General features: G+C 53.1%; 1 protein-coding gene across 3 annotated transcripts in view; it reads left to right on the top strand.

Annotated features, from left to right (window-relative positions):
* CABLES1 (Cdk5 and Abl enzyme substrate 1) overlaps positions 1 to 16,712 on the top strand; it is a 111,117-nt gene extending 94,405 nt beyond the window's left edge. For all 3 annotated transcript variants that reach the window (XM_064577827.1, XM_045886935.3, XM_064577828.1), the window contains 3 exons: positions 10,896 to 11,002; positions 12,170 to 12,377; positions 15,312 to 16,712. In XM_064577827.1, the coding sequence (XP_064433897.1) occupies positions 10,896 to 11,002; positions 12,170 to 12,377; positions 15,312 to 15,452 (456 nt within the window). In that variant the 3' untranslated portion in view covers positions 15,453 to 16,712. The remainder of the gene's footprint in view (positions 1 to 10,895; positions 11,003 to 12,169; positions 12,378 to 15,311) is intronic.
* The last annotated feature ends 2,263 nt before the right edge of the window (positions 16,713 to 18,975 follow it).

Genomic DNA, 18,975 nt, shown 5'->3' with positions numbered 1-18,975 from the left:
GAGCAGCCATTCCAGGCCTTGGTGGGAAAGGCCCATGTGCAAGACCCTGTCTCGTGAAGGGGGGTGAAAGAGGGAGAGTGTATCAAATCAGTATTTTTAACAATGACAGTCACTGTCCTTCCCTCTACACGCGTACACACACACACACACATACACGGAGAAGGCAAGCCCAGAGAATGATGATCCTGACAGATTTTCCATACTTACTCGACCCCAGGCACACGGAGCTGTGCTTGTAATAGGCACAGACTACCAGGGTAAACAGAGCTACACGGTTACTTGACCCAGGCTGTTGAAAACCTCCTTTGAGGGTCTGGGGCCCATCTTGGCCTGTGGGTGGGTGGGAGGCACTCTGCCTAGACAGACTCACCCAGCTTAGAGCTTTCCTCCTGGGGTGTGAACCCTCATCACTGGCAGGGCACCCCCTGCAGGTGGACGTCAGACCTGTGCGAAGCCTATGAGGCCCAGGCTCCTCTGTCCCCTCCCCAAGGGCTTCCTGTCAGTGGCCTTTGTTGGAAGGCTGGGCAAGGGTGCGGCCAGGTGCCAGGCTGACTGTATGCGCAGCATTGCCCACCGCCCTTCATATTGGCCTTCGAGGCCTGTGGGGGTCCTGCTGCCTAAGCCTTTGCCTGCCTCCCTTAGGTTGCCAGCGCAGCTCAGGGGAGGCCAGCCCGGTGAAGGCCTCAAGCCTGAGAACCAGGGGCTGTGGCATTTCAGGGTCTGAGATGTTCATGCGGCCTCTGCAGAATCAAGCAGCCCAGAAAGTGATGCGCTAAACCTCTTGCCCCATCGCATCCCCCAGCCACTATTTATTTGTTTTCTCTTTTCATATTAAGTTGTAATTTATGTATGATCAAACGCACACATTTTAAGTGCAGTTCCATGAATTTTGTCACCTCTGCTTCAGTCAAGATAGAACATTTCTTTCCCCATAGAAAGTTCCCTCCTGTCCATGCTGTTCTGACTTGATTCACCACAGTTATTCTAGCGCTTTACGTAAGTGGAATCATAAACTATGTGCTTTTTAAATTTTTTTTTTTTTTTTTGGTTCTTCTTCCTTCATAGAATAGGTGAGATTCACTCATGTTGCACATATCAGTAGTTTGGGTTTTTTTAAATTGCCGAGTTAGGGTTCCCTTGTAAGGACATACCCCAGTTTATTTATCTCCACTCCTATTGATGGACATTTGGGTGGTTTCCTGGGTAGGGATACCATGAATATTGCTGCCATGGGCATTCTTATACAAGTGTTGCGTGGACATATATTTTCATTTCTCCTGGGTAAATACCCAGGAGCGGGCTTTCTGGGTCCTAGTGTAGCTGATGTTAACCCGCCAGGATGTGGTTGGATGAGTATTTTCATTCATGTGTGTTCTAAGTACCAGATAAAAAGGCCACTCGTGGTCACAGTTGCCATGCCTTCAAAAGTGGGAGAGTTCCAGAGGCAAACATTTCCCTGAGGCCTAGAAGGAAGCCTGTCATGTACAAAGTTTAAGTGGCACCCGTTTAAAGCTGACCTTGCATTCGGAGTGACACTGGTTTTTAACTTTCATCTGTGCAAGTCACTCCCACTATTAGCCGCTGTGAAAGGGCAAAGGGGAAATTTTGAAGTAAAAAAAAAAAATCGTGGGACAAGTCTAGAAACCCCAGTCGCAGCTGCCCCTGTGGTTTTGGCCCTGAAGCTTCTAGACGGTGACCACAGAGTAGGAAAGTATGTTGAGCCTCCTGGCTACATGCAGGTTCTCGTAGGGCCTTAGCTTAATGATGGTGTTTCTCAGTGCGGTGAGGGCGGGCGCGAGGCCTCGAGTCCGAACCGGCTGCTTCCTGCTCTGTGCGCTGCCTGCCTTGTAATTAAAGTTTGGCCAGAAAGTGGTTGTTTATCATTAGAACCTGGCAGCTGAAGTCAGTAGTGGTTTTGTTTTTTCTTCCTTTTCTGGGTGTGGAGAGCAATTAAGAGGAGAAAGTAAGCAAAAGAGCTGACTGAGATAATGCCAACAAAGTTAATGTTATTTGAATGCGTGTCTGGATCCTTTTCCTTCTCAGGAAGAAATTCCTCTCAAACTATTTTGACATCAGAAGGAAAACCGACTAATAACCTTTATGATATCTATAGGTATATAAGTCTCGAGAGGACATCTCTTGGATTGATCTTCTTGATAAAGTGCCTATTCACTACTCCTAGAAAAACTCCTCCTCCTTACCCCCAGACCTCCCCAGTGTTGTGGGAATATGTCTTAGAACTTTTTCGTCACAGTATGAGATGGCTGAGCAGTGGGAAATTTAAGACTCAATAAAAGGAAGGCTAAGTCAACTTTCTGTGTGGCAGGCAGGTGGGCTCTGGTTTCCCTCACCATATTTCTTTTCCACTGAAAGCCATTTTGATGACGTAGGTACTTACCTGTCTGCACGGTGGGTTTGTAGAGAAGCTAAAGCAGCTTGAGCCCCAGGGGATACTCCCTTGTAAGGCTCCTTCCAGGGCCCTCAGGTTTCAAGGTGCTTGAAGCTCATTCAGTTTAGGAAAAATAATAAGTCATTACAATAACACCATTGCTAGGCCTCTCCTGAGACTTGGAAGGGCTTTAGAGCTTCCCCAGCTCTACGGACAGTCTGCCAGGCACCTGCATAGGAGCTGAGCAGTGGGATCTCTGAGGCCCACCAGCTTTTGGTGCAAGTGTTAAAATAAAATGCCTTCTTAAATGCCCTATTGCATTGTGGTGGGTTTGTTTTCTGGCTTTAGGGGTTTTTTGGGTTGTGTGTATGTGACAGCTTTATTGGATATAATTCACATAGCATACAGTTCACTTTATTTTAAAGTGTATAGGGCCACCTTGGCTGGCGCAGTCGGTGGAGCATGCTACTTACTCTTGGTCCAGGGGTTGAGTTCAAGCCCCACATTGGGCGTAGAGCCCACTAAAAATAGAAAATAAATAAGTGTCTAATTAAGTGGTTTTTAGGACATTCACAAAGTTGTGCAGCCATCACCATATTAATTTCAGGACATTTTCATCATCCCCAGAAGAAGCTCCTGTACCCTCAGCCCTCCACCCCCTAAGCCCTAGGCAACCACTAATCTACTTTCTGTCTCTGTAGACTTGGCTATTCTGGACATTTCATAAAAATGGAATCATACACTATGTGGTCTTTTGTGTCTGGCTTTTACTTAGATAATGTTTTCAGGGTTCATCCATGTTGTAGCGTGTATCAGTGTTGTGGTTTTCATCTTTTCTTATATAAAAAGAATACAAAATGAAATAATTAGCTTTACATTTATGCAAGGTGCTGTAGCATCTGCTTCCTTTCTATGTGTTTGTCTCAGATTTTCAGTGACCATTTTGTGGTCTTAACATGGTGCCCCGTACACAGTTCTTCAGCTCCTGCTCTGAGGCAACCACTTAAGAAGCATGTATTTAGAAGTGCATCCAAATTGTGTGTGTGTGAGAGTGTGAGTGAACTCAGGGCCACACCCACCCAGAGTCCTCTCAAGTGAGTGAAGACACTGTTCTCGAAGTTTCTGTAGTACCACATAAATATTTGACAAATACCTGAAACTGTGGGCCTGCTTTTGCACCTCCTGGTAAATCCACACTGGCAGCATAAACCTGATGCAAAAGCAGTTTTTCCTGTGTTTCTCTCCTTGATTTGCAAACGATTTCATTTTAGTGAGGGAAACTGAAGAGCTTCCCCCCCTCAGGGCTAGGAAGGGAGAGTAAATCCAGGGTTATGGATTTGGAATCCGATGGGTAGAAATAGCACCAAATGCTGCCCCAGGCTGTGAAGGCCTTCCGCTCATTCCCACAGTTTTCCTTGTGATTTACTTGTCCCCTTACTGAAAGGGGAAAATGCCGAGAAGAGCCAAAATGCCCAGCTGTTCGTGGTTAGATGGATGGAGCGAGGGCTGCCGCTCTGCTTAACGACCTGAGCGAGCACGGAACGTCTGCGTTCCAGTGCCCGGCTGAGCTTGGGGGGCCGGCGCGGTCAGGCAGGAGGACCCCGGCCATGCGGGGGCTGTGGGGGGGGGCTGTTGGGGCTGGAAGGAGCTGCAGGGAGCACTGCCTGATAGCCCTCCTTCCTTTGGAATGTTCTGCCCCAGGAGCTCCCGTGACCCAGAGGGGAACCGTAGCTGAGTCTAGAGCAAGCGCACATCTGTTCCGAGCTGCTCATAGGAATGCCCGGGGAGATGTGCAGGGCCAGAGAATAGGGAAGACAGGAGGGACCTACCAGCCCCCAAAGTGGAAGCACCTTTTATATTGTTTCAGTTGAAACCAGACCAGCAGCCTGTCAGCTCTGAGCTCCTCTTTGTTCTCCAGCATTGTTATTGGGGTATAGGTACCCCCCCCACACCTGCCTCAGCTCCCTGCCTCACCTGCCCCCCCGTCTCCCACTGCGTCCAGTGCCCCCTGAGGCGCCCCCCCTGCACAGCATTGTGGCCAGTGCTGTGAGCCCGGGGAAGCCCAAGGTCCCTTCCCTCCCTCCTCTCCTAAGTCAGTCTTTGTTCTTGAAAAAGCCAAAGATCTCTCAGTGTGTCCATATGGTAGACTCTTCCAGATAGATGGCTAAGTTCTGGCCTTCCCTTCTTTTCCTGGTGTCTTGGAAGGTAGCTGAGTTGTCAGCCTCACAGCGGGCCTTCCTGACGCTGCCTCCCATCCCCGGCGGGCCAGGCCCCTTTCTGAATTGCGCCTCTGCGTTTTGGGTGGTCTCCTCCCAGCTGACCTTCCTCTCCCCTTTCATGCGGCTGCGTACACAGCTTCTTGCAGGCAGGCTGCCGCACGAACGTGCACTCAGGCTACCTCTCATGCCAAGAGTGGAATGGCCCCTCTGCAAAATTGCAGGCACCATGGGGCTGGAGCTCTCCATGTGCCACGTGGCCTGGCCCAGCTGTCGGCCTCTGCCCTGGGCCACAAGGAGCCCCACGTCCGGCAAATCCCATGGCCTGGAATTAGGTGGCATTGAAAACAGTGGTCACTCAGTCTGTCCCAGGCCATCCCAGGCCAGGAAGGACCCACAGCCTGTTTATTAGCGCTTTGATTCATAGTAACGTGCACGGGCAAAACCTGGGCATTAGGAGTCTCTATACAGTTAGACTTGCAGGGGAGCCTGGTGCCTAGCAGTGGCCTCACTTTTCATTCATTTTTCTCTCAAGCCAAAAGGGCTGAATAACGGGGGGCCCGTTGTAACACCGTACGTGCAGCTCAGCCTCTGGTACTGCCCCCTCAGCTCACCTCTGTCGCTGGAAAGAGGGTAGCTGCCTTCCGGGTGGTCGAGAGGTCCTGCCTCTCAAGAGGTCATAAGGCATTCTCAAGACGGACAGGACCACGCAGGAGAATCTTGTCTGCTTCTGTTCTGGAGAGCGGTTCTCAACAGGAACTGGAGCGGAGGACAGCAAGGAGCGTCATCCCCTCTGGGAACTGCCTGACCCAGCGGCCGTGGGCTCGGGGTGATTCCTCCAGTACCCAGAGTCTGGGCTGTGCGGGCTCAGCAGGGAGCAGATGATCGCTTTGGGGGCTGCCCACTCAGCTGCCCTGGTCATGGACCCCAAGCTGCTGAGTTGAAGTCGGACCTGAAGCAGCCCCACAGATCTGTCGACATGCAGCAGATGATGGAGAAGCCAGATGAAGAGCCTGAAGCACAGGACACTGAGCAGTTTGACTAGGGCCCCCCAGCTACTGGGCGGCGGAGCTGGGGTCTGACCCGGGGGTTCTGGCTCCAGAGTTTGTGATCTTCCCTCACAGAGCCGCAGTTCAGAGAAGCAGAGACGATAGCAAGACTGAGGATGGAGCTATCCCAGCAGGCAAGGGAGGTGGAGAAAGAAGAAACTGGAAGGGCTCCCACACAGCGAGGCCAAGGCCAACAGCACCTGCCGCCTGGGTCGGGGCCACGGCCAGTGGGGCAGTTGTGTCTGGCCTGTGAAGGGCAGCTGGCGTCCGCACCGCTGCACTGGGTTGAATGGTTGAGGTCCTAACCCCTACGACCTCAGACTGTGACCCTTATTTGGAACTAGGGTGTTTGCAGATATAAACTAGTTAAGCTGGGATTATACTGGAGTAAGGTGGGCCTAACCCAGTATGACTTGATGTCATTATAAACAGAGAGCCAGAGAGAAGACAGTCATGTGAACAGACACGTGGGGAGCATACCGGGTGAGGACTGGCAGAGACTACAGTGATGCATCCACAAGCCGAGGGGTGCCTGGGACTACCAGAAGCTAGGAACAAGCAAGGAAGGATTCTGGCCATAGTTTTAGAGAGAATGGAACCCATCTGACACCTTGATCTCAGACTCGTAGCCTCCAGAACCGAGAGACCGTTGTTTAAGCCGCACAGCCTGTGGTACTGGGTGATGGCAGCACAGGAAACTGAGGCAACCACTGTTGTGTTCTCTACCTGCCTAAGGTGCTCAGACTGACATCCCCAGCCTACCACCATCCTCCTCCTGTCTTGCGTCATGGAGGCCTTTCATTGCCCCAGACCAGCCTACCCCACCATCGATGTCAGGAGATGGACTAGAGTGATGGCGGCACTGGGCCCGTGCCTCGGGGACCGTGGCTGCAAGCCTCCGGTGGTCCGTGTTCTCCTCTCCTTCCCTGGATGCCTTTGGGCTTCCCAGAGCAGCCACCCTGGAAGGGCCGGGCCCAGCTCTCCCATATCCAGTGGAGCCCTTCCTTCTGCCACACTGTCCTGAAGGCTGCCAGCCACATGGGGGTCAGGAAATGGGGGGCCTTGACAGGGATGGGGGTTTGCAGAGACCCCCCACCCCAAAATGTACCAGATCTACTTTAGAAAAGACCCACAGAGTAGCCCAGTGACAGCCAGATAAAGAAGTAGAGGGTTAGGCTGCCAACAGGCTTCCCACTCCACGCCAGAACAGTGGCAAGGACATGGCCTTGAGGCTGGAAACTCCACGCGGGGAGGATGACGGAATGCGCTTCTGTACCTCTGGACAGCAGAGCGGATTCGGAGGAATTCTGTCACCTAGAAGATGAACTCGAGGGCTTGGCTATGCCTGCGGCTGCTGTGTGCTGCCCACACTGGGAGCCAGGCCTTGGGCCCAGGGACTCCGTGTTGGCTCACTGGCCCGCCGTCTGCCCCCCTCTCCAGGACCAGCCTGGAAATAAATGTACGGTCCACTCCTGCTCTCAGGAAAAGTAGGCCTTGGGCTCTGTACCCCAAGAGTGAGGACAGGGTTACTTGTGAAAACGGTCTCTCCTGCAAGGCCTGGGCGCAGGGCTGCAGGCTGAGCTGGGTTGTTGGTGTGTGCGGTCCTTCTGAGATGGAAGGAGCAGCAGGAAGAAGCCCAGCTTCCGCTCCAGTGGTGCCACCTTGGCCGGTGCGTGGGACCAGAGGAACCGGCGTGGTACCTGGGATCCTAGCTGCAAAGGAATCTGGATGTAGAGCACGGCGCGTCCCGGGAGAGGGCCAGCTCTCCAGACCATAGCGTGTAGTGAGGGTGAGTCACTGCGAGAGTGACCTGGCCGCCGGGGCTTTAGGGAAGATGATCCCGCAGAAGCGGCTCCAGGCCGAGCCGTGGCTGGGTGCTAGCCAGGCGGGGAGACTGCTGGATGTGCAAGTCACCCGGGCAATGTGACTGTGAGGATGGATCCCAGGCACCCGCCCCCCCGCCCTCACACGCTGACTCAGCGCGCCTGGTGCAGAGCCCGGCCTTCTGCCATCTCCTGCCTCTGTGCTCTCGATAGACTTCTCCAGTGTCCGTTAGATACGTGGTGGTTTCTGTCGGCGCTTGGGGAGAAACCTGTGAAGCAGCCGCGCCAGGTGCTTGTCCTCATTCAGGGAAGCAGAGGCGAGGCCTCGGGAGGCTGCACCTCTTTCTCAGGGTTTCCCCCTTGCTGGAGGCAGAGCTGCCCACCGCCAGCCGGCCCTTCCTACCTGCCAGCAGTCCCGAGCTGTCTCCCTTGCTCCTTTTAGCCCGATTAGGAGCGGAAACGCAGGAAGGCAGTGCGGGTGGCGAACTGGGAGCCCTGGCTCCTGGGGCTGGCCCTGCCCCTTCCCCCTCTGAGATGAGGTGGTTGGCTCGCAGCTGCGGGCCGCTTCTCTGTGTGTGTATGCATGTAGGGCAGAGCGCAGCTGCTGTGGCTGCCACACAGAAGGATCCAGACCACCCCTTCCCACTCCGAGATATCCTTGCTTGGAGCTCACCGGCTTCAGTCCCCAGCAAGGGCCTATGAGTCTCTGCTCGAGACTTGCGTCCACCAAGGATGAGCAGGAGAGTCTGTCCCTGAGAGTTCGGGGTGCCTGGTATGGGGTAGAAGAGGGAGGGGGAGGGCTGGGTATTTCGGGAACAGAAGAATTGGCTGATTGGCCAGTGGGCCCAGCTTGAGGTAACCGTGTTAGAGGTAGTTCCCCATTCTGCTGCCGCTTTCCTAAATGAAAAATTGTACATCCTGTTCAGCCCCGTCTGCCGGGGATGATAAACGCGTCTTGGAGGGCTGCCACAGGGGAAGCGTCCACTCTGCGAGACAGTACGTGGCCTCCGTGAAGTCCCGTGCCCCGCTCCTCTCACTGCCCGGCACATCACCGCACCCAAGTGTGTGCATGCTTGTGTTTGCACACTGGGGCCACGGTGCCACTCCCTTGCTCCTTGCCAGCACATCACAGGTGCATGCACAGGGCGGCTCCCAGAACGTCCGTGTCCTGGGCCAGCTGAGGGAGAGCCTTCTGGATTGGGCCAGAAAGACATGGCGCCACGGAAGAACTCTTGGCATCACACCAAGTCTGCTTCCACCCAGAATTTGAGAAGGTTCTGAACAAGTTTGGTGGAACCGTTTTGAGTTCATCTTGCCATGGTTTCGCTTTTACTCGCCAAAGCTGCTGTTACGAAGGTGGTGTTTAGATCAGTGTGAATTGGGACATGCTGGCTGTGTCTCCTCTCGGTTATTAATGGACACCGGAGGCCTCCCACGTGCCACTTCTAAAATCCTGTCCAGCCAAGCGTCTCCTGAACGGAGGTGTTTACAGCTAGCTGCCCGCTGGTGTAGAGCCATGGAGGAACGTGGGGACGCGTCCCTCGGGAGAGGCCAGGCCGCAGAAGCCATCCCCAGGAACGGGCCTTCTCAGCAGAATCCGTACCTGCTCCTTTCCCGGGCTCTGCCTGGTGAAGGCTATTGCCAGCAGCCAGCCAGAGAGGCATCAGGCATTGTTGCTGCCCTTTGAAAGCAGAATCCCGAGGAGGAGGAGTGAGGCTAACATGGTGAGACCCAGCCAGAGACTGTGTTTCATTCAGAGTTAATACCGAATAGCACAAATGAGTCAGGAAGACCCGGGTGCTCAGACGGGGCTCAAAGGAACCAGTCTTTAAAGATGGATAGGATTAGAAAGGGGGAGGGGAGGGGCGCCTGATTGGCGCGGTCTGGAGAACATGCAGCTCTTGATCTCAGGCTTGTGAGTTCAAGCCCCACGTTGGGCAAAGAGCCTGCTAAAGAAAGAAGAAGGGGAGGGGAAGAGGAAGAAACCGAACATTTAAAGGACTGTTACTACTAGCTGACATCATATACACGCAATGGAAGGTTACCCAGCCTTAAAAAGGAAAGGAATTCTGACCCGAGCTGCACTGTGGTTGAACCTGGAGAACGTAATGCTGAGGGAGACAGGCCAGCCACGGAAGAACAAACACTGTATGATTCCACTTGTATGAGGGTCCTAGAGAAGTCAGGTTCAGAGACAGAAAGCAGAATGGCGGTTGCCAGTGGAAACTGGGGTGGGGGCGGGGAATAGGGAGTTTTGGGGGACAGAGTTTTGGTTTTGCAAGATGATGAGAGTTCCGGATATGCGTGGTGTGATGGCCACACACCAGCGTGAATGTACTTAATGCCACTGAACCGCATGCTTTAAAATGGTTAAAATGGTAAGTTGTATGTGATGTATATTTTCCCACAATGAAAAAATAGCTAACATTTATTTATTTATTTATTTATTTATTTTTAAAGATTTTATTTATTTATTTGAGAGAGAGAATGAGAAAGAGAGAGCACAAGAAGGGGGAGGGTCAGAGGGAGAAGCAGACTCCCCACTGAGCAGGGAGCCCGATGCGGGACTTGATCCCAGGACCCTGGGATCATGACCTGAGCCGAAGGCAGTCGCTTAACCAACTGAGCCACCCAGGCGCCCAAAATAGTTAACATTTATTAAGTGCTTGCTGTATGCCAAGCGCTGCACTGAGCCCTTGACTTCCCCCGTAGTTCTTATAATAGCCATGTGAAGTAGGCACTGTTAGCTGTTTTCATCTTACAGATGTGGAACCTGATGTTTGGGGTGGTGAGAAATGTCCCACAGCCGGACGACTAGCGATGGTCAAGTGTGGCTTGAAGCCTCGTGTGTGCGGGTCTACCAGCCGTGCCCTAAACGCTGCTAAGTAACAGGCTGAGGCCCAGGAACTGAAAGAGGGGCTCCCTCCCTGCCAGACCCTGATTGCTGGCTGTGTGGAGGCTGCTGCTCCCCGAAGTCACCTGCTGGAACGCGGATTTGTGTCCCTGCAGGTGCTGGGGCTCAGGGGGGCCCTTGCCGTGCTTCTCCTCCGGGCTTCCTCACTGCTTGGTGCTGTCAGAAGTGGTGTAAGTTGGCCATAATGTGCACATAATTGTTACCCATGACCCTTATTTTATTTATTTTTATTTTTTTTAAAGATTTTGTCAGCACACGCACAAGCAGGGGGAGCAGCAGAGGGAGAAGCAGGCTCCCCGCTGAGCAGGGAGCCCGGCTCAGGTCATGATCTCACGGTCCTGGGATCAAGCCCCGTGTGAGGCTCCCTACTCAGTGTGGAGTCTGCTTCTCCCTCTCCCTCTGCCCTCCCCTCCCCACTGGGGCTCTGTTCTCTTTCAAATAAATAAATAAAATCTTTAAAAAAATTTTTAAGAGAGTGACCTGAGTTGCCCAACCTGTTTACAGACCACAGTAATCGACTACGTGAAGCCCTCAGATCTCAAGAAGGACATGAATGAGACCTTCAAGGAGAAGTTTCCTCACATTAAGTTAACACTCAGCAAAATAAGGAGGTACGTGAGGCTTGACATCCACTTGAACTTTCCATTCAAGCCCTCTCCTGGCATGCATTAATAAGCTCCCGCTTTATATGCTGGTTCCTCGTGTAGTTCAGGGAAGTAAAACACAGGTGCGTGCAGCAAGGAGCGGCTCACCCGCTGCTGGCTGACTCCTGCCTCCGTGAGTGAGAGCCAAGGAAGCAGGACAGAAGGCGGAGCTTTTGACGCGAGGTGACATGGGTGTTGGGGGAGTTTCCTTAAGTGAAAGAATCAGAATTTCCTACTGTCTGAGGCTTAGCAGTTCAGTCAGGGTTAGGTTACAGAAAACTCAGAAGAGGAAACATTCAGTTCCCTGCTTTCTCAAATGTAGACAAAACAGAAAAGAGTTGGTTTAATGGCATTTGAGATAATCCTCTGCCCACAGTCGTCCACCCGAGAGTTGACAGCCGAAGCAAAGTCAGGCCCATGTTTCCCCTGCAGCTGATTGGATTGACTTTGTGGTGACCCGAATCTGCCGGCCCGGAGAGGAGCTGCCTGGGGTTGCCTCTATCAGGACAGACTCTCAGTGCACATAGTGACGGAGGCTAGAATATATGCCAACACAGCGTGGGAGTATGTGCCAGTATTTACATGCTGTGTAGCCCAATACTGATTTGATTCTGGCATGTTCCAAGCCAAAGGCGTGAGAAAAATGAAGTATTCACGCTTTGTCCATTTGTTGGGTAGCATTCCTAAGTACACTGGTTGTTGTGCTGTTAGCCTGATCCCTCTTCCGCCATAGTTTTTGAACATGGCGGATCCTCGGAGTTGGTACCAGGGACCTCGTTTATTTCTCTAGGTGTCTGTCTGGAATGATCATAGTTCCCCTCATGGTTTCCCTCTTTCCCTTTGGACAGCTCTACACCTAGGTTCCAGAGACCCTCAGACACCACCTGGGTTCAGTGTGGTCTTCTGTGTCCCTTGCTGACGTGGTCTACAGTTCCACCAAGAGAGAAGAGCCCCAGCAGCTTAAGTCTGTTGCCCACATAGAATGGAAATTTCTTACGCCTCAGGATTTAGTCCCATTCCACGTCACCCTTCTGGGAATGAGGAAAAGGAAATGCTTTCGGGATCGACTAGTCTTTCTCTTTGGAGTCCTGAAACTCCCAAGTTCTGATAATGTTCCTTCCTGTCTTTCTCCAGTCTGAAGCGAGAGATGCGGAAACTTGCCCAGGAGGACTGTGGCTTCGAGGAGCCCACAGTGGCCATGGCCTTTGTCTATTTTGAGAAGCTCGCCCTCAAGGGAAAGCTAAACAAACAGAACCGGAAGCTTTGTGCTGGAGCATGTGTACTGTTAGCAGCCAAAATCGGAAGTGACCTCCGAAAGCACGAAGTCAAGCATTTAATTGACGTGAGTGACGTGAGGCCTGTTGGCTGAGGGAGCACACGGGAAGAGCCTGGGTGGTGATCCTACCCGGGAGAATTCTGATTGTTAGCAGCCACTGAGAGACCGGGGCTGTGAGGTCATCCTGCAGTGGAGGTCGGGCCCCCACAGCTCAGGCTGTCTTGGAACAGAGGGATGATCCCCTTTGACAAGACCAAAGATCCCCAGTATTGGGTCTGGCCATAAAAATCCATTTCCAGACACCATGAGGGGTGAAATTATTCTCAAACCACAGAAGCCACTGTAACGGGAAGGGGACTGGGGGGCGGTGTGACCACAGAGCGTCCGTCAGACATTTTGGCTCAACAGACCTCGGCTTCCTGTGGCCTGAGTTGCCTCCTCTTTGAGGAAGGGCATGGGTTTAATTGAGGGGTACCTCCTCCTTTTAAAGGAGAGCCCCCTCAAAGCAAGGAAACCCCAATCTTGGGTGGCTATGTGAATGCCTGTTTTAAAATAGTGTATTCATAGAAAATTTGAGAAACGGTAAAACCAACAGATCAGAAGACCGTTGCCATTGAAAAGATAGCTTCTTATCACAGTTCCCAAGAGAAGTGGCTTAGCTTGGTCTGCCATAGCAAAATCCCATAGACAGGGCGGCTTAAACCACAGACACTTATTTCTCACGGTTCTGGAGGCTAGGGAGTCCCAAGATCAAGGTGCTAACAGCTTAGGTCCTGGTGAGCGCCCCCTCTTTGGCTTGTGAAGGCCTCCTTTTCACTATGTCCCCACATGGCAGGGAAAGCAAACAAGCAAGCTCTCTGCTCTCTCCTTGCAAGGGCACTAATCACACCCTGAGGACTGCACTCATCAGCTCCTCAACCTCCCGAAGCCCCCCACTTAATATCAGCACGTTGGAGGATAGGGTGTCCACATACGTATTGGGGCGGGGTGGGACACCATACCATGGGGGTCATGTGGGGAAGTACCATGGTCGGTCAGGAGGCAGAAGGAGAAGGGGGAACTGTGGGCAGGAGTCTTTATTGTGGGTTCCACGGGAAGGAACAGGCAGGGTACGCAGGCTTCGGACTGGCTAGCTAGTCATTTGAGTGGACTCTGAGGCAGGGGCGCTGTCCCTACTTGTCTTCCTGGCCCTGGGTGCTGAGGGCAGGTGGAGAGAGAGGTGGATGGAGGAGATGGTGGAGGTGTGGGCCTCAGATTGGTTGGTTTGCACATTGAAGGTGTGCACCCTCTCTAGGAGCTGGCTGACCCTACCTAGAAGGGGCTGAGCCTCCAGGGTCAGCGAGGCCCCAGACTGCGAAGTGTTAGAATCCAGCAACTACAAGTCGTGGCTACGACAGCGCCCTGTGTGTCTAGTTGTGCGGCTGGCTCAGTGGCAAAGGAGAAAAAGCAGAAAGGGAGCTATTGGAGGTGCTTCCCACATAAGAAAGAGTATTCTTTTTTGCTTTAATTTACCGTTTTTATTAAGCGTGCAGTTCAGTGGTATCAAGCGCACTCATACTCTTGTGTGGCCATCACCACCATCCGTCTCCAGAACTTTTTCTTCTGGCAGAACTGAAACTCTGTCCCCATTAAGCACTCACTCCCCCTCCCCTCCCAGGCCTTGGCCACCACCGTTCCGCTTTCTGTCTCTGAACCTGACTCGAGCGATCTCGCGTAAGTGGAATCACATACGATTTGTCTTTTGTGACGGGCTTATTGCTCTTAGCATTATGTCTTCAAGATCCATCCATGTTGTAACAGGTGTCAGAATTTCCTTCCTTTTTAAGGCTGAATAATACCTCACTGGATGTATATGCCACAGTTTGCTTATCCATTCGTCCCTAGATGGAAGAAAATGTTCTTTAAGTCAGTGCTTTACTGCTTTTAAGAAATGGCGCATAATCGTCTAACTTGTATAGTATATACTTTTAGGAACATGGAAGGGATCTTTGGTTACCAAATCAAAGCTGAGAATCAACAGATTTACATAGATATTCACTGAACTAATCTTTACGAGTGTGGTGTTACGCACATTTATTGGTGTCGAGTAATGGACCATCCGGCGAAAGTCTGTAGTGGCCACGCGGAGCCTGCAGGCCATGGTCTGACATTGGCAGGAGCCATGAGGCTGATGCAAGGTCTCCTCCAGTTGTAATCAGAACGTGGCCACTGACGGCTCTGCCGGTGAGTTTTGTGGTCCTTGTTGTTTTTATTAAGCCAAAGCAGAATGCACCCTGGCAAAAACAAGGCCTTCCCTACCCCCCCGCCCCGTTCTCCTTCCTTTCTGCTCCCGCAGCCCCCACCGCTGGGTGGAACGAGAGGCTGTGCAGGAGGGGAGGCCCCGGGTGTGAGCTGAGCACAGCTGCATGCTCAGGCCCTTCGCACCCACAGGCCCCAGCTGGACGACGGCCTGAAAGGCGGGTGATTGCAGCAGGTCTGGGTCCTTGCGTGTGAGATGAAAGCCCCAAGCTGCATCATCAGCTGCCCCAATCCTGAACCTACCACGTAGTTACTACTGTTGTAGAGGATTTGTGATCTTTCTCGTCTTCCCTCCACACCTGAATCATCTACGGTAACAGGTGGAGTTTGAATCCTGGTTGAGTTTGGAGTTCAGCGTTGTAGTTAACTGTGCGTGTCCCCTTAGACAAACTTCTTACCCTCTTGACCCTGTTTTCTCGCCTCTGTAAAGTGGACATAAATATAGCATTGACCTTGCATGATTATTGAGAGATGAAATGAAGTCATGGGCTGTATGTCAGGCTCCTGGCAGACCGTGCGTCCTTGGGGTGGTTCAGTTCCTTCTCCACTAGGATGCTCCCCTTTCTTCCTCCGCAGTCTTGCCCCCAAGGGGTTTCTCCGTAAACAGTCATTGCCAGGTGGATAGAGAGCGTACCCATGCAGAAAGCCTCAGATTTTGATTTCAAAGCTAAAATGCTCTTAATTCCTTTCATTCTGTTGCAGAAACTGGAAGAGAAGTTCCGGCTAAATAGACGAGAACTGATTGCCTTTGAATTCCCAGTGTTAGTGGCCTTGGAGTTTGCTCTTCATCTGCCGGAGCATGAAGTCATGCCCCATTACAGACGCCTAATCCAGAGCTCCTAGCACAGGCCCGAAGGAGGGCTACGGACCACTTCCTCGGAGCTTGTGGAATAGCACTTACTACTGGAAATGCAAAAACAGAACTTGGCATACCAACCTTTTTTCCTCTCAACATGTTTTTGAGTAGAAGCAGTACCGGAAACTTTTCAGGGAGTCCTGGTCTGGTGAGCCGGCATGAGCCGTGAGCGGTTTATTATGCAGCAGGGGAAGGGGAGACCTGTGTGGAAGGTGGCAGAAGGCCTTTTGGCTTTCCCCAGGCAAGACTTCCCAGCTGTCCCCACGCTGGTGTTCTTCCTGGGTACATACAAACCTCGCAAGCGTGGTCCGGGGCCTCCCCTCCAGACCTGATCCAGCTTAGGAGTGCAAAGTTCTAGAGCAGAGTGGGGAAGAGAATTTGCAGCAGCTGGGGAGGAGCTTTTAAAAGATACCCTCACTGTGTCAAGAGAGTGTGCCAATCTATTTTTGTGTCCGCTCTTGGAAGTGCACTCCCACGCACCCCCCCCCCCAACCCGGGGTGTGTGAGGGGGAGAATGTGTGTGTCTGAGAGATTCCGTGTCAGCCGTCCTCGGCCCCCAAAGCCAGTCCCAGCCACCAGAGAGCAGACCTCTGCCTGGGGGTCCTGAGCCAACCTGACCTTCGGCAGTTAGTTCTAGATAATCTCTGGGTCCCGTCATCCTCACTCTCTCCGTAACAGATGGTCTGACATCCTCTGCCCATAGAAAATGCCGTAGTTTCGGTTACTGCTCCTACCACCAACGGGACAAAGGACGAGTTCTCGGTGTGGGACAGGTCACGTGGAAAGGCGTGGCCGGCGTGCTCCGTATCTTCCCGCCGCCTGGTTGCGTGCTGACCTTTGACCTTCGCACTTTGCCCGCTCTGGAGCCGGCTGGGGCTGTGCTCCGTGGTGTGTATTCCTGTACTCTACGTTAGAGTGCGTAATAAGCACATTGATTGTGCTCGCTCTGTATAAATATTTTCTAAAAATCCGGAGTAGCTGTAAGCTGCATGATTGCTGGTTGGAGGCTTCTGCCAGCTGGGACACACCGCATCCGGAGCGGGGTTCGGTCAGCTGCAGAGGCAGGGGCTGCTCACCGGCCCGCACAGCGGTCTGTGCAGAAGGTCAGCTGGCCGGGACGACCGTGCTGAGGGCCGTCGCCACAGCCAGCCCCTCGCAGCTACAAGAGGGGGGCCTGCTGGGGTGCTCCTGACAGGAGGCGGCCTGGGGCCGTGTAAAAAAGAGAATTAAAAGACTTTGTTTCTGTACACATGTGTGCGTATGTGTAGACACCCGTGTGGCTCTGGTTGCCCCTTCCCTGCATTACTGAGCCATCTGCCACCGTCCCCACTTGCACATGGCTGTGGAGCTGCTCACATCCCCCCAGGGAAGGGGTGCCGGGGGGGCCGAGCACAGCTTTACTTAGCAGAGCTAGGAAGAATCTGACAGTCGCACAGGATGGAGGAATTTATGAAACAGCTGGGGAGCGAGCAGAACACTCCCCTTTCTCCGGAGTCCTAGATTTAACTGATTTTAGTACTAAATACTGTGCTAACCAATTTCCTTGGCTAGATTCAGTTGTAAGACCATGATTTTGTCAGGGGCTACGATGAACGCAACCTCTAAATCAACTAACCGTTAAGGGGTCCCTGCCTCCTGCGGATGAGGCAAATGGGGAATGAAGCACGAGGTGTTCAGAGCGTCTCCAGCGCCTGAACTGAACATGCCCTTTTCCCCTCCTGGTGTCTGTCATTTGCCGCGCTCTGATGAGCCGCCCCAGGTTCGCAGCCTGCTCGGCTCCCTGGTGAGTCCCTGGCAGAGGAAAGCCTTTCTGAGGAGCAAGGCCACTGGCATCTAGAAACTGCCCACAGAGCTCCCCACCGTCCGCCTGCCTCGGATGTCCTGCCAAGTTCAGGGGGACGGCTGATGGGTGACACATGACACCAGGGTCTTTCCTGGGTCTTAAAATCAGGCTAGTGTTCTTGAATTTGGGGCTGTTTGGTTTTCAGCATTTACAAGATGAATTTAGGAAGTTGGTCCATTTTTTTTTTTTTAAGACTTCATTTTAAACTATTTTGGCCTGTGGAGTGGGGAGGGGTCTAAGAATGAAAGATTTTTGTCAAGAGGCTTCTTTTGCTTGTCCTTGACATGAGCTTTCTAAAGGTAGGGGAGGAGGAGACCGAGGGTAGGGGACGAAGGTCACCCACCACCAGAGGCGCCCCAGAGACGTGCGTCCCAGACACCACTCCAGCCTGGGCCTTTGACAAGGAGTCAGGGAGGCTGTGCCTATATGGAGAGGCAGCGACCACTTGGGGGACTGTTCTAGAAGACCTTGAGGCCCTGCCCTTTCACCCTCCACCACAAGGGGCAGTTCAGCCCTTTGCCAGCCCCAAGTCTGCAGAGCTGCCCTGAAGCCTCTCCAGCTCTCCCCGCGTACACAGGTCTGGGGGAGCCCCGCCCAGCCGCGGGCCCCACAGGGCCACACTAGCTGCTCGGCCTGGCTCAGTGCCCCAGCCTGGGCTTCTCTCTAGTCAGCCTTGCCTCTTCATCAGAGATGGACACCAGCCGAGCCAACAGCCTCTCGCAGCCGCTCTGTCCCCGAGCAGGGGCCCCGCCCGGGAGGGGTCTGTTCCCCCCGCCCCTGGAGTAGCTGCCCCCGGGGCCTGAGCCTGGGCCAGCCCAGTGACAGCGGAGGTCACTATTTGCCCTCCGTTTCCCCCAGGCAGACCTCAGTGGACACAGGAAACACACCAAATGCAAAGCTATTCGTTTTCTTTGTGTTTTTCCCCCCCTTGTTTTTAACTTAAAAACTCCCCTGCTACAATTTCTGTGGTCTTCACCCAGCTGGCCCATTTTGGGGTGGTCCCCTAGTGCACATAACCCACTCCGTTCCCACAGGCCCTGCCCTGCTGATGTGGGAGCAGGCGACACTGGAGAGTCTTCCCTCCTCGTTACTCTGTCCTGTCCCCTTCATTCCCCCAACAGCAAAAAATAAAACTGTTGACAGCCCATGCTGCCGAATTGTTTCTGACCTTTCCGGTTCAGGCCTGAACGGCTGGCCTCTCCCTTGGGCCTCTCCCTCCGGCTGCCTCCATAACTCATCATAGCCTGAGGCCGCCTTGCCTCTGCTGGAGAACATTTGAGCCAGGTAGTCCTGTTACCTGTTAATCAAGTATCGGCCCATTGCTGGGGAAAGTTCTTCAGAGAAAGAGGGCTTGTGAGGGGGGTGCCCTGAGTTCCTCTTCCGGGGAGGGGGGCTCTGAGGACCCTCTGGTTAAGGACGGCGCTGGCCAGGTCACAGCATGGCCAGGTAGGAGCGCTGGCGGCCTGGGAAAGGAGGCAATGTGACGACTATAAATCCTGAGTCACATGCCGTTAACACCAACTTAAAAGGCGTCTTCCAGGAGGGCAGCTGTGCGGCACGACTGAGGGAAAAGCTATAAAAGAAAAGAATCCATGAGAGGAGCGGTCTTACTGCCAGAGGCACTCATTGCAGCATGAGAGGGGGCTAGCTCAGGGCCCCCACCTCAT

Source organism: Mirounga angustirostris, unplaced genomic scaffold (assembly GCF_029215605.1).
Source record: "Mirounga angustirostris isolate CCGP_5_RB_7025 unplaced genomic scaffold, mMirAng1.0.hap1 SCAF_14, whole genome shotgun sequence".
Lineage (NCBI taxonomy): Eukaryota > Metazoa > Chordata > Mammalia > Carnivora > Phocidae > Mirounga > Mirounga angustirostris.
The sequence above is the reverse complement of the archived record's forward strand: the minus strand, read 5'-3'. Positions and strand labels throughout refer to the sequence as shown.